At 32.6% G+C, this 14556-nt stretch overlaps 1 protein-coding gene across 1 annotated transcript in view; it reads right to left on the bottom strand.

Annotated features, from left to right (window-relative positions):
- Nucleotides 1-14556, bottom strand: part of Dcdc1 (doublecortin domain containing 1) — a 451021-nt gene that overhangs the window by 391094 nt on the left and 45371 nt on the right. Inside the window, 1 exon segment of the mRNA XM_027936717.2 lies at nt 3232-3325. Coding sequence (XP_027792518.2) covers nt 3232-3325 — 94 coding nt within the window.

Genomic DNA, 14556 nt, shown 5'->3' with positions numbered 1-14556 from the left:
AAACTTTACACTACCTTCTATGATCTAGAAGGATCCACAAAAGAGCAGGATTATTGGAATGGAAGACTCATAAGGGTCCTAAGAGACCCCAAGAGTAAGAGTGACTCAACTGGTTCTCCCCAGTAAAATAGCCAAGGAAATTAAGAGATCAAGTTGGGAAATATTAGGAAGAATAGGAGTGTTATTAAACAACAACTACAAAAATGCAACACTCTCTACATTAGTTTTGCCACTATTAAAATCTTCTATAACATCAAATAGCTTTGTATGATTAGTAAACAGGGGAATGATATGGAAGTTTGGCAAATATATGTTTTTTTTTTTTCCTAAGCAAACAAAGCTAAAAAGAGTAGCAGTATATTTTTATTTTTTAGCTTGATGGCTGCACTGGAGTTCCCAGCTCAGAGAGATCCACCCCTGGCCTTACATGACTATCTGTGGGAGTTTCACTTCCTTCTGTGCCTTTCTTCAAAGAAGCCCCACTGGTCCCAACCTCCATTTAACTTTCATCTGTATTGTCTCACTCTGCACTGTTTTTGTGCAGCACTAATTTCCTCTGAAGCAGCATTCTGAGATGCCTGCCCAGGCTGTTTACATTATCTCTTAAGTTAATAATTATTCTTTTAGTTACTGTTCTGGTTTTAAAGGTGCATAGAATTTGAATAGTCTTCCCAGCCCCATTTCTCCCATACCTCTGTTATTTGGTGGGGGTGGTGGGGGTGTGACTTTGAGGATACATTATTAGCACACACATTATGTACTAGCATGTTGGCTATAGGAATCTGATATCTACACAATAGCTGATTCCTTTCTGTACTTGAAAGGACAGATCTATACAGGAATCATGACAAAAGAACTTTCTCACATGTTACAATATAAATTGCTTTGCTAAAATCATGTAGGGTTTGGAAATCTAAATACATAAGCAATTTGCAAATCCTGTGGATTATTTTAAGGTTTTACTAGACTTGAAAAAGTAAAAGAAATTTAATATTGAGGAAAAAATGTGCTCATTTCTCATAGCATAGGAGGAAAAATTGTAAGTGTACCTAATTCCCAAAAAGAAGGAACAGAAGAAAAAAATTTACTTTTATTTTTTATATCTGTTGCTTTTAGTTCTTAGTACAATTATACTTCTAATTTGTGCTCACAGATTTAAAATAATTGGTTTGACCTTAACGTTAGACATTATTAAATGACTTTTTTTCAGTTCTGATATGAGGCAAGCAAAAAACCCAAGTTATATATTAAATCAAAAAAAGTATCGGTATTTATTTATTTAATTAATTAATTTAAAAGATAACTCATCTAACATTTTACCTTTCCTAAGTTAAGTTCAGAAGACCATAAAAGTTTACAGACTCCAATAATTTGTTGAAAAAAATCATAATAACAAACAAAAAAAAGAAATTTAAAACCTAATATTAAGTGACGAGCGTGGTACAGACTGGAAGTTCCTCCAATAGGATTAGCTTCTTTAAGTATTTTAAGTCCAGTGAACTTGTAATACTTCCACGTGTTAGTAACTGCATAGGCTAATTTCAACTGGCATAAGCTTTTATAAGTATGCAAAAACACAGGGCAAGGCATGCATTAAAATGTGATAATAGCACACTTCTGGGATATGTGAAGCATGAGACATGAATCTGAATGCCTCTGGCACCTATGAAGTATCATGCCTCAGAACTGGTGCTTTTCTGTTTTGATAAGTAATTCTGTGATACCATTTAGAAGGGGGAAAGCCAGCTTTATAAATATAAATCTTTAATCTTAACCAAGATTATATAGTTAAATTCTAGCAGTTTATTCAAATACAATTTTTAAATTCCAGGTATTCTGGAAATAATTTAAAACCAGACAGGGTTTTAAGAAAATGTATTGGTTATTTTTTATCAATGTAAGTATAGGAGTAAATATTATTAATCTTACAAAAAAGTTAGCCAGAATGATGGAAGAAGAAACATAAAGGAATTAAAAAATCAATTTTGGTAATATTCTTACCACTCCAAAAAAATGAACATAAGGAAGGATTCCTTGTGCTACATATGTATTACAGGTACATAACTTTATCTAACATCTTCAGATAAAAATTTTTAATAAAATGAAACTAATTATGATATATAATATAAGAAAAGATGTACATATATTAATATAGCACTATGAATTTCACCTTTTATTTATATCTACAAAGCATTAATTTAAAAAATAATAAATAAATAGAAGGAAGACCAGCAGGCTAGAGGAAGGGGAACAGGAGGAGGAGAGCAGAAAAGGAAGTACTGGGGACTGAAATTGAACAAAATCATATTCCCTGCATTCATGATTCTATCAAAATGAACCTCAACATTACATTTATCTATAATGCACTAATAAAACATTTTTAAATAACTAAAAATATATCTACTTTCTAAGTGCACACACACACACATACATAATCCTTTACTCCAAAAAATGGAAGTTATAAACAATAAGTATCAAAATGTCACAGTTATCATTCAATAAGTATTAATTAAGGGTGACAAATCAAGGGCATAGCCTTACTTTTATATAGCACAAGAGAAAAAACTGGAAACAAATGAAGGTATGTGATACTGGCACATCCCCAAATCAGTATAGCTGACTGGACCTAATCTTACAGTTGAAGACGTGTTATTTAATATTTCAACCCTCCTCAGGCATGGATTTAAAGTTTAGGTGAAGTTATGGGACTATCCTAATAGCACATATAAACTCACAAATGTGGAATTCATGGTATTTTTGGTTTTAGGGAACAAAATCAGTTTCTTTAGAGATACCATAAGTAAATGTCACCTCCTGACAAAGACATACAATGAAAGTGTTTTAAAGCACATTACATAACCTTTAAACAACCTCTAGAAAGTTGACCAAAACATTTTAAAAATCTTAATATAAGCATATTATAGTACAACTTCTCTTTAGAAAGCTGTATCCCATATAATTTGGCTGTCATATTATGAAAATGTAACAATTATTTTGTTTTCTTAGTTGTGACTTAGTAAGGTTAAAATTCTAATGAACTTTTTTTTTTAAATTCAAATTTGTGCCAAGATAAAAGGTTCTTAAAGTCTTAGTTCCCCATATATAAGAATACTATATTTGTCCATGTCAAACAGTTTTATTATATCTGTTTTCCTTTTAATTGTTTAAAGTAAAACCAAAATTGTATAAATACCTTTCAAAATATTATCATATAGTTTACTAAAATCTTACCTTTGGAAAAATCTTCAATTTTTCTGCCATATATATCATAAAGATATCTTGCGGGTGAGTCTAGATTCATTCTCATTGTGCAAGTATCTAAAACCTATACAGGAAAAAAAATCAATAAATAATGTATTACAGTAATCTCTGGTTAAATTGAATATACATTTATAGTTCTTTCTATACTATAAAGCTATTAAAATTATATTGTAAAATAAATTCCAATGATTTATAAAATGCTTCTAATGTATGAAGTTTAAAAATGTGATTAAAATTGTCAGATAATTCTACTTCAAAATACACAAGTATTAATAAGAAAGAAAAAATAGAGAAGGAAGGAATCATGCAAAAAATATTAAAATACAGATTACCATTCAATAAATAGTAAAACTTTAGAACACTAAAAAACTTTATATTATTCTTGATACTTTCCATATTTTCTATATTTGTATATTTTCCATTTACTTTACAGAGAGAATATTTATATTCAAATTAGATTTTAAGGTACTTTCTTTAGCTTTTAAATTCTTTCTAGGAACTTGTTCAAGCATACCATCTAAGCTCACTCTATTCATTCTTTCTCATTTTATGGGTAACTTTTGTTGCACGTAGCTTACAAAACCCTAACTCTGGGTGAACTTTTCCTTCCATTCCCTGTGCACCTTTCAGTCCCTATGAGAAACTTGCTACTGCTTGAGAAAATCACATAACTGAAGACATGAGCATTAATTTTATTCATCATTAACCTCCCTAGTCACTTCTGTTACATTTCTTTTTTTTTTCTTATTTTTAAATTGATGGACACAATACTTTTATTTTGTTTCTATTTTTATGTGATGCTAAGGATTGAACCCAGTGCCTCAAACATAATAGGCAAGTGCTCTACCACTGAGCCACAACCCTGGCCCTCTGTTATAATTCTCTACCACTTTCTGAAATGAGCATTTCCAAACCATCTTCAATCTGATATCTCTACCTTCCTTAATTCCTTTTTCACTTTCAGCAGCAAAGAGTATGAACAAGAGAAAATTGAAGCTTCATCATCCCGTTATCAAGGCTACAAGCCTACCTACTTATGCATCCATCCTCTCTTTTATCTCTAGTTATATTACAAGGGGTTTCTCACTCCTATCTAATGTCAATATTCTACAGTACTTTAAATTATGTTTACCCTGGTTTTAAAGTAGTATAAATTATCTATCATTTCTTCTCTCTCAAGTATTTTCAAACACTCCTTAACTAGATTTTTCCAACTGACTCTCAAACATAATCAAGTCTTTCCTATATAAAAATTAAATCCCTCCATCACATCACATCTCCCTCGAGCTACTCTTCCCCTTCACAGTGAAATGTCTTTAAAGAGTTGTTCATGCACACTGTTTCCATTTCCTTTCTTCCCATTCTTTCTCAGAACATTCAAGTCTGGCTTTCTTGCCATCACTTTTCTGAAATAATCTAACAAGATTACCAATGAGTATCAGGTTGATCAATCCAAGGATATTTTCTTAATTCTCAATTCTTTTGAACTTTGAGCAAATGCTCAAATGAACATTTTCTATTTCTTTAAATCATTTCCCTTGAATTCTGAGATAAAAGAATCCACTAATCCTTCTCTTGGTTTTTTTCTGTCCTGTTCATAGGTACATGCCCTCCAGGACTAGAATTGCTCAAGTTCTAGACCTTTTTCTTCTTCGCTCTACTTTCTCTCTTAAGGTAATCTAAACCGAGCCCCAATGTTTCATCTTCCCTCTATGTACTGACAACTCCCAAATGGATATATACACTCCCAGGGGTTCTTCTAACTCCTGGTTATGTAATACATACCCAATATTTCCACTTCAACAGATTAAAGATACTTCAATGTGAATAGGTACAATATTCAGTTCCTGTTTCATCTCCTCCTGGCTACTCTTCTAGCATTCTGTGTCTTAGGAAAAGGAACCTCTCTTCATCAAAATGAACAAACCAGAAACTTCAAAATTGTCATTAATACCCTTAACACTTCATTGTCAGAGCCTGCTTACTTTGTCTTCTAAAAATCTTACCAATCCATATACTTTTCTCAATCTCCACTACTATATCCTGTTCCAAGCCATTACCACCTATAGGTAGAACTCCTACAGTAAGCTAATAGTCTCCCTACCTCTGTTCTTGCCCATTCAACTTGTTCTCCACCAAGCACTAAAGTCACCTATTCAAAATTATAAATCTGGTTACACTCCATAACACTCCTAAGTAAAACTCATTACAGGATTTCTCAGTGCTCTCAGAGAAAAAGGCAGAAAAAAATCTGTGACCTTTCTTACAAAGCCACTCTTTCCTTCATTTATCAACCTCTCAATCCCTGGAATTCATCCTATCCACTCTTGCCATGGAGCCTTTCTGTTTGCTGTGTTCTCTGTTTGAAATGTTTCTCTAGCTTCACTATCCCCCACGTGTTCCCACGTAAGTCCTGTTTATCTTTTCTCAGTAGGCTTTCCTAGGCCACCTATTCCATGTTTAGTAATGTAATCATTTTACCACTGTCCCACAACTAAAATGAAAACAGCTTTGCTCACCGGTAAATCCAAGTACTGGTAGATGTCAATAGTCATAAAAATATTTTATGTTAATGAAAAAACAAAGGTCAATACGTATTATTTCTAATATATGATCTCATTTCATAATTAATGTCCTACTTTGATTCTAGTAAAATAATAAAATGTATGAACAATTTTACAAGATTATCCTAAAATTAAACAATGCATAATTTCAGAAGACTTTTTTTTTCAAAAAGATCTAATATTTTTAGTACCAGAACACTGACCTTAAATTACTTTTAGGAAATAAAATAAGAAAACCTTTTCATATTTATATCAATATTGCTGGTTGTCTACCAGATATGCTATACCTCATTCCTGTTATACAGTACTGATTTTTTTTAAGGGCTTATCCTTCCTGCTTTTGACTCAAGGAAGATTACAGTTATCTTGTTAGTGAATGGCTTGGGGATGGATACATAATCCAGTTTGGTCAATGAGACACCATTAGGGGCTTCTGGGAAAAGCTTCTTCATTCATATGAAAGAGATGGTCCAGCTGTGGAGTAGCAATCTTTTACCAATATATGAAAAATGCAAAATTCAGAGAACACAGCTAGAATCCTATCACTGTACTTGAAGATGCCCTACTTCTGAATTTCTTGGTTGCTTTTCCCTTAGCCATTTGAATCAGAATATTCTTTCATTTGAGTTAAAGTCATACTGATAGGAAAAAAAATATGTTGGCCTATGTTGCTCAAATGATGCAAACTGATTTAGCTAATTCATTGAGTATTGTGCAGCAAATAGATTACTACATTTACCATATAAACCTAAAGAAGGAAATATTTAATTAGGAACTGAGGGAAGAAATTTAGAATAAATTTGGCAAGGTGAAAATGAATGAATAATTATGAAATTCATTCTTTTACTAAAAATATTTCACCTTTTGCAATTAGTTGTACTTGTTTAGTGGAACAGAACTACAACATATCATGAATATTTTGAGAAAGAAAATCTATTTATTTTTTTCCCAAATGAAAGATGGTCAAATAGGCTTGAATTTTTCAAGAACTAAAATTCATTAGATAACCCAAATCTCTGCTGAGGCCAACATTTTATAACTTAGAGTTAGAATTATTTATCCTTATTTTAACCTAAAGATACCAAGAGATTGGGTTGAATCTGTACCTACCTTATTAAGTGGCTTATAGGTACTTTTCTGAATAAATCTTGGAGATAAATTTGCTGGCTTTTTGTCTTATTCTCAGAAAGGTAGGTGATAGAATAAATAATCTAGTTATTTGTTCTTACTAGTAATGAACATGACTGACACTTATAAAAGCAATTATTTCTTGTAAATTTGTCTTCTGTTATATTCTGGTATTTTACATTATAAAGTAAATGAAAAGTATATAAATGGAGGTTTTCTAAGCAATCTATTAATGCATAATTCTTGGAATACTTTACCGTAATTGATCTCTTCTTAAGGATAATTGTCCAGATTACACTTCTAATTATATTGCTATTTTTGTTAGATTTTAAATATCTACTCTACTGGTGTTTAGTTGATAGGAAATAAACTGTACCTATTTTAAGTGTGAAGTGTGATGCATGTAGAAAAATATTTGTCCCTGTGTAACAACCACTACCATCAAGATATAGAATACTGCCATACCCTTCAAATTCCTCAGGCTCCTTTCCAATCAGAACTTAATAACTGGTCCCAGGCCACCAACAGTCTCTTTCCTATACTAGAGAATAGTTTTATCTATTCAACAATTTCATAGTATTTAATATTTTGTAACTGGCTCCTTCGTTTTCTACATATTTATTCCTTTTTATTGTTGAAGAGCATTCCTTGGCATGGATATATCATAATTTTTATTCACCAGTTGATATAGTTTTGGATTGTTTCTAGTTTGGGCTATTAAAAATAAAGCTACTATGAACATTCACTTAGAAATGTTTGTGTTGATATGTTATTTCTCTTGCTATATGTCTAGAAATTGGACTACTACATTGTTTGGTAAGTATATATTTAACTTAATTGGAAACGAAACTATTAAGTTTTGCAAAGTGTCTGTATCATTTTTAATTTTCATCAGCCAAATGAGATTTCCCATTTCATCAACACATGGTATTGTCAAGTCTTTTTAATTTTAGCGATTCTAATGTTTGTGTAGTGGTAACCCATTGTGAATTGCTGAGAGCCATAGCCAAGTAGGAATGACACATGGCATTTTTGGCTGAAAGGTAATGCCAGCAAGCCATTGAGGTGATAATGATTATGTTAATATGTGCATTCAATTGGAGTTTAGACCCCTGCTGTCCCCCTCTGCCTGCCATTTTGGAGCTCTCACGGGACTCCTGGAGAGTTCCCATTGGTTGGGGAAGTGCGGTAGGAGGGAATTCCGGAGGAGGGATTTCGTGTTGGTGTAGTGTGTCCCGGGAGAAGGCCGTATGCGTGGCATTCGCGGGAGTTTTGGAAATAAAGTTTGTTCCTGCTTGAGTGGCTCATGATTTTGTGCCCAGCCAGGCTGCGGCAGTGAATTTAATGTGCATTTCTTTAATGACTAATAGTATTGAGCATGTTTTCATGTGCATATGGCTGATTTCTGTCTTCTCTAGTAAAGTGTCCTATTCAAATTTTTTGACTATTTTTATTGAGTTGATTGTTTTCTTACAATTTGGTTATCAGAGATCTTTATATATGATGATATTTGTCAGACAAATGTTTTCTGAGTATTTTCTCATAGTCTGTGGCTTAACTTTTTATTTTGTCTTTTGAAGAAGTTTTTCAAGTTATATTAAGTATATTTAATAATTTTCTGTTCACATTTTTTATTTAGTATCTAAGAAATTTTTGCTTACACAAGGTTGCAAAGATTTTCTCTATTTTCTATGAGAACTATTATAATTTTAATTTTTATGATCAGATTTATAATCAATTTTAAATTAATTTTTATGAATAATTTGAGGTAATTTCTTGTCACACAAATAGTTGATTCAGCAACATTTGTCAAAAACACTATGTTTTCCACATTAAGTCACCATATCAAAAATGATTTGCCCACATATATATAAACCTATTGCTTGTCTCTACTTTGTTTCTTTTCTCTTTGTGAGTATTCTTACTTCAATACCATTCATCTTAATTATTATGGTATTATAATAAGTATTGAAAACAGGTAGTATAAATTGGAATACTAATCAGCCTTAAGAAAGAAAGACATAATATTTGTAATGACATGGATAACACAAAGGGCATTATGTTAAGTAAAATGAGCCAGGCACAGACAGACAAATATTGTATTACCTCACTTACATATGAAATCTAAAAGCCAAACTTAATAGAAGCAAAGAGTAGAAAGGTGGTTACCAGAAACTGAGGATGAGTGGTACAGAATAATTGGGGAAATGTTAACCAAAGAACACAAAATTTCAGTTAGAAAGAATAAGTTAGAGAGCTGTTGAATATCATGGTGACTATAGTTAATACAATGTATGTATACTTGAAAATTGCTACAAGTAGATTTTAAGGCTCTCAAAACACACACACACACACACACACACACAAGTATGTGAAGTAATTACATATGTTAATTAGCTTGATTTAGCCATCCCACAGTGTATTCATGTTTCAAAACATCTTGTTGTAAAGATGACAGGAAGAAAGCAGTATGGAACTAGGCAGCAAATCTAAACTGCTTCACAGTCCAGAAATGAGTAGTAAGAAAACAATTGATCAAAGAAATGGGTAACAGAGGGAATGCACTAAGACACAATATTGGACAGTCAGAGATTTGGAGAGACTTGAAAATTCTCAAAACAGAAATGGAAAACAGTAAAGAATTTTTTAAATTATTTATTTATTTATTTTTATTTATATTTATATTAGACAGCAGAATGCATTACAATTCTTATTACACATATAGAGCACAATTTTTCATATCTCTGGTTCTATACAAAGTATATTCACACCAATTTGTGTCTTCATACATGTACTTTGGATAGTAATGATCATCACATTCCACCATCATTTATAATCCCATGCCCCCTCCTTTCCCCTCCAACCCTCTGTCCTATCTAGAGTTCGTCTGTTGCTCCCATGCTCCCTCTCCCTACCCCACTATGAATCAGTCTCCATATATCAGAGAAAACATTCAGCATTTGGTTTTTTGGGTGTGGGTAACTTCACTTAGCATTATCTTCTCTAACTCCATCCATTTACCTGCAAATGCCATGATTTTGTTCTCTTTTATTGCGGAGTAATATTCCATTGTGTATATATGCCACATTTTTTATCCATTCATCTACTGAAGGGCATCTAGGTTGGCTCCACAGTTTAGCTATTATAAATTGTGCTGCTATAAATATTGATGTGGCTGTGTCCCTGTAGTATGCTGTTTTTAAGTCCTTTGGGTATAGTCCGAGGACAGGGATAGCTGGATCAAATGGTGGTTCCATTCCCAGATTTCCAAGGAATCTCCATACTGCTTTCCATATTGGCTCCACCAATTTGCAGACACCAGCAATGTATGATTGTACCTTTTCCCCCATATCCTTGCCAACACTTATTGTTGTTTGTCTTCATAATAGCTGTCATTCTGACTGGAATGAGATGATATCAGAGTAGTTTTGATTTGCATTTCTCTAATTGCTAGAAATTTTTTTTTCATGTATTTGTTGATTGATTGCATATCCTCTTCTGAGAAGTGTCTGTTCATGTCCTTGGCCCATTTATTTATTGGGTTATTTGGTTTTTTTGGTGCTTAGCTTTTTGAGTTCTTTATATACCCTAGAGATTAGTGCTCTATCTGATGTGTGAGGGGTAAAAATTTGCTCCCAGGATGTAGGCTTTCTGTTCACCTCACAGATTGTTTCTTTTGGTGAGAAGAAACTTTTTAGTTTGAGTCCATCAAATTTATTGATTCTTGATTTTAATTCTTGCACTACAGAAGTCCAGCTTCCCTCCCATCCCCAGCATCCCCCAATGATGGTGAGTGTTGCACATGCACCAGGTTGGGTGAACCTGGATGAAATTCCACTCATTTCATCCAAAATTAAGGTCCAAAAAGAAGTCTCCCCATCTCAAATAGTTCATCAGGTAATAACTTAGAACTGTCTAATGTCAATTTTTTATTACATATATATTCTTTTGTATTGATTGGATAGGTTCCCCATATTTGTTATTGCATTCCTTAATCTCAATTTAGGTGTTTATTTTAATGTTTTAAAACATTAATTGGAATTATTCTTTTCTTCTTCTTTCTCATGTTTATACAGTTTCATCGCTTTTTCTTCTTGAATTATCTGTTCTTGACTCTGAGAAACACTATAGAAACTATATAAACGTGGCGATTGAAGAATACAGTTTTGAAAAATGGAACACAGAAGTCAGGGGAGAAATTTTAAGTTAAACACTAGAAATTCATCAAAATGGCAGGAAATAATAAACCTCTCTATAAAAACACCAAATGTAAATGATCTCAAATTTCCAATTAAAAGACATAGACTGACATTGTATTAATAACCAAGCCCAAAATATATATTGTCTGCACAGGATACACTTCTCAATCAAAGATATCCACAGATATCAAAAATTAAAGGATAGAAAAATGATAACCCATGCAAATAGAGCCCAAAAGTAAGCAGGAATAGCTACTTCTATAACTAACAAAGCAGATACCAAGTCAAAACTAATCAGAAGAGACAAAGAAGATTATTACATACTGGTAAAGGAACAATTCAAAAAGTAGACAAAAATATTTATGCCCCAAATATCAGTGCACCTATTTACATAAAACTAATACTACTTGGTGTACAATAATACTAGGTGATTTCAACATACTTCTCATCAATGGATAGGTCATCCAGACATAAAATTAGCAAAGACACTTCAGACTTAAAAAAAATACTATAAATCAAACAAACTTCACAGAGAGCTATAGAATATTTCATTCAACAACAGCTGGATTAACTTTGTTCTCAGTGTCTTATGGAAACTTCTCCAAAATAGACCGTATTTTAGATCACAAAGCAGTCTTGGCAAATAAAAAAAATATGTAACTCCTTGCACCTTACCAGATCATAATGGAAAAAAAAATTAAAAATCAATAATAAGAAAAACTGCAGAAACTACATAAATACATGGAGATTGAACAAAATGTTTTGAATGATGAATTGGCCACAAAAAAGGAGAAATTTAAAACTTCTTAGAACAAATGAGAAGAAAGAGGGACATTAAGAAGGTAGTTGTAAGATGAAAGGTTATAGCAATGAGTGCCTACATAAAAAAAATCAGAAAGATCCCAAATAAACAACATAATGATGCATTACAAGATTCCAGAAAACAAAAAAAAATTAATTCCAAAACTAATAGAAAGAAGAAAATAATTAAGATCAAAATCAAATTAAATAGAGAAGTTTAACAAATAATATAAAGAATCGATGTAACAAAGAGTTCATTCTTTTTGTTTGTTTGTTTGTTTTGTAGAAATCTAATGAGTTCATTCTTTTAAAAGATAAACAAGAGTGATAAACCCTTAAGCAAAGTATCCAAAAGAGAGAGAAGACCCAAACTAATACAATTGGGGTTGAAAAAGGAGATATCAACGACCTCATAGAAAAATAAATCTTGAAGAAATGGAAAATTTCTAAATGCAAACAACCTACCCAAATTCAACTAAGAGATTATAGAAAACCTAAACAGACCAAAAACAAAGAGATTGAGCCAATAATAAATAGCCTTCCAACAAAGAAAAGCCTGGAACCATATGGATTCTCAGCTGAATTCTAATACACCATTTTTTGCCTTTGTTTTTTTTTTTTGAAAGTTTTTGAGTTGTGGAGGCTGGCCTAGAATTTGAGATCCTCCTGCCTTGCCCTCTCAAGTCACTGGGATTATATTTGTGCACCACTGTGCTCAGAACATTAAAGAAGAACTAATTCCAATGCTCCTCAAATTTATACATGAAGTGAAAAGGGGGATAACACTTCCAAACTCATTCTATAAATCCAGCATCACCCTGATACCAAAACTAGATAAGAACACATCAAGGAAATAAAACTATATACCAATATCCTTGATAAACAGATGCAAATATCCTCAATAAAATATTAGTAACCATAATTGACATACATTAAGATAACTGTATACCATGATCAAGTTATTTTCATTCCAGGAATGCAAAGATGATTCAGTATATGTGAGTCAATAAATGTAATTCAACACATAAGTAGAGTCAAGGATAAAAATCACATATTCATCTCAATATATGTAGAAAAAGCCTTCAACAAAATTCAGCACCCAATCATAATAAAAGCCCTGAAGAAATTAGGTACAGAAGGACCATAGCTTAGTACAATAAAGTCTGCACATAACAAACCCAAACCAATATCATACTGAATGGGAAAAACTAAAAGCATTTCTTCTAAAACCATCAACAAAAGAAGTATGTCCACTTTCGCCTTCTTTTCAATATAGTACTGCATTAGGTAGAGCAATTAGGTAAGAGAAGAAAGGAAAGGAAGGGGAATACAAATAGGAAAGCAAAAAGGCAAATATCGCTACAGATTATATGATCCTGTACTTATAAGACCCTAAAAACTCCCCAAAAGACTTTTAGATCTGATAAGAAAATTTAGCAAAGTAGCAGGATATAAAATTATAATGCAAAAATTAATCACTTTTCTATACACCACTTTGCTGATAAAGAAATCAGGAAAACAATTCCATTCACAATAGCTTCAAAAATACCTAGGAACAAACCTAACCAAGATGGTGAAAGACTTCTACAATAAAAATTACAGAACAATGAAGCAAGAAATTTAAGAAGACACTAGAAGATGGAAAAACATCCCATGTTCATGGATTCATAGAATTAATAATGTTAAAATAGCCATATTATCAAAAGTGATCAACACATTCATGCAATCCCCTCAAAACACCAATAACATTCCTCACAGAACTAGAAGAAAAAAAACCCTAAAGTTCATATGAAAAAAAAAAAGACCCAGAATAGCCAAAGCAATGATTAGCAAAAAGAGTAATAGTGGAGACATCATAACACCTAATTTCAAAATTGCATGGTACTGACATAAAACAGACACATAGACCAATGGAATAGAATAGGGTACACAAGGACTAACCCACTTAGCTGCAGCCTTCTGATTCTTGACAAAGGTGCCAAAAATATACATTAGAGAAATGACAGCCTCTTTAACAAATGGTGCTGGGAAAACTGGCTATCTGTATGTTAAGGATTGAAACTAGACCCCCATATCTCACCCTATAAACAAATTAATTCATAATGGATACAAGACCTAAATATAATAACTGAAACACTGGGCTGGGGTTATGACTCAGTGGTAGAGCACTTGCTTAGCATATGTGAGGCACTGGATTCCATCCCCAGCACCACCTAAAAATAAACAAATAAAGTAAAGGTATTGTGTCCATCTACAACTAAAATAAAATTATAAAAAATGAATTTAAAAAACCTGAAACACTGAAAAATATAGAAGCAAATGTAAAAGAAACCCTTTAAGATATAGGCATATGCAATGACTTCCTCAATCAAACTGCAACAGTTTAGGAAATAACAAGAATTGACAAGCAGAAATGCATCAAATTAAAAAGTTTCTACAAAGCAAAAGAAACAATTAACAGAACTCCCGGCCATTTGTCCACACAGGACCTCCAGGTGCCCAAATAGGAACACCAGCATTAGCATTTGCACAGGACTCCTGGCCACCCACCTGCCCAGGAATCCTGGCCACCACTCCCACACAGGACACACAGCCTCAGCCCA

This window comes from Marmota flaviventris, chromosome 9 (assembly GCF_047511675.1).
Source record: "Marmota flaviventris isolate mMarFla1 chromosome 9, mMarFla1.hap1, whole genome shotgun sequence".
Lineage (NCBI taxonomy): Eukaryota > Metazoa > Chordata > Mammalia > Rodentia > Sciuridae > Marmota > Marmota flaviventris.
Note: the sequence above shows the minus strand (reverse complement) of the source record. Positions and strands in the feature narration are given on the sequence as shown.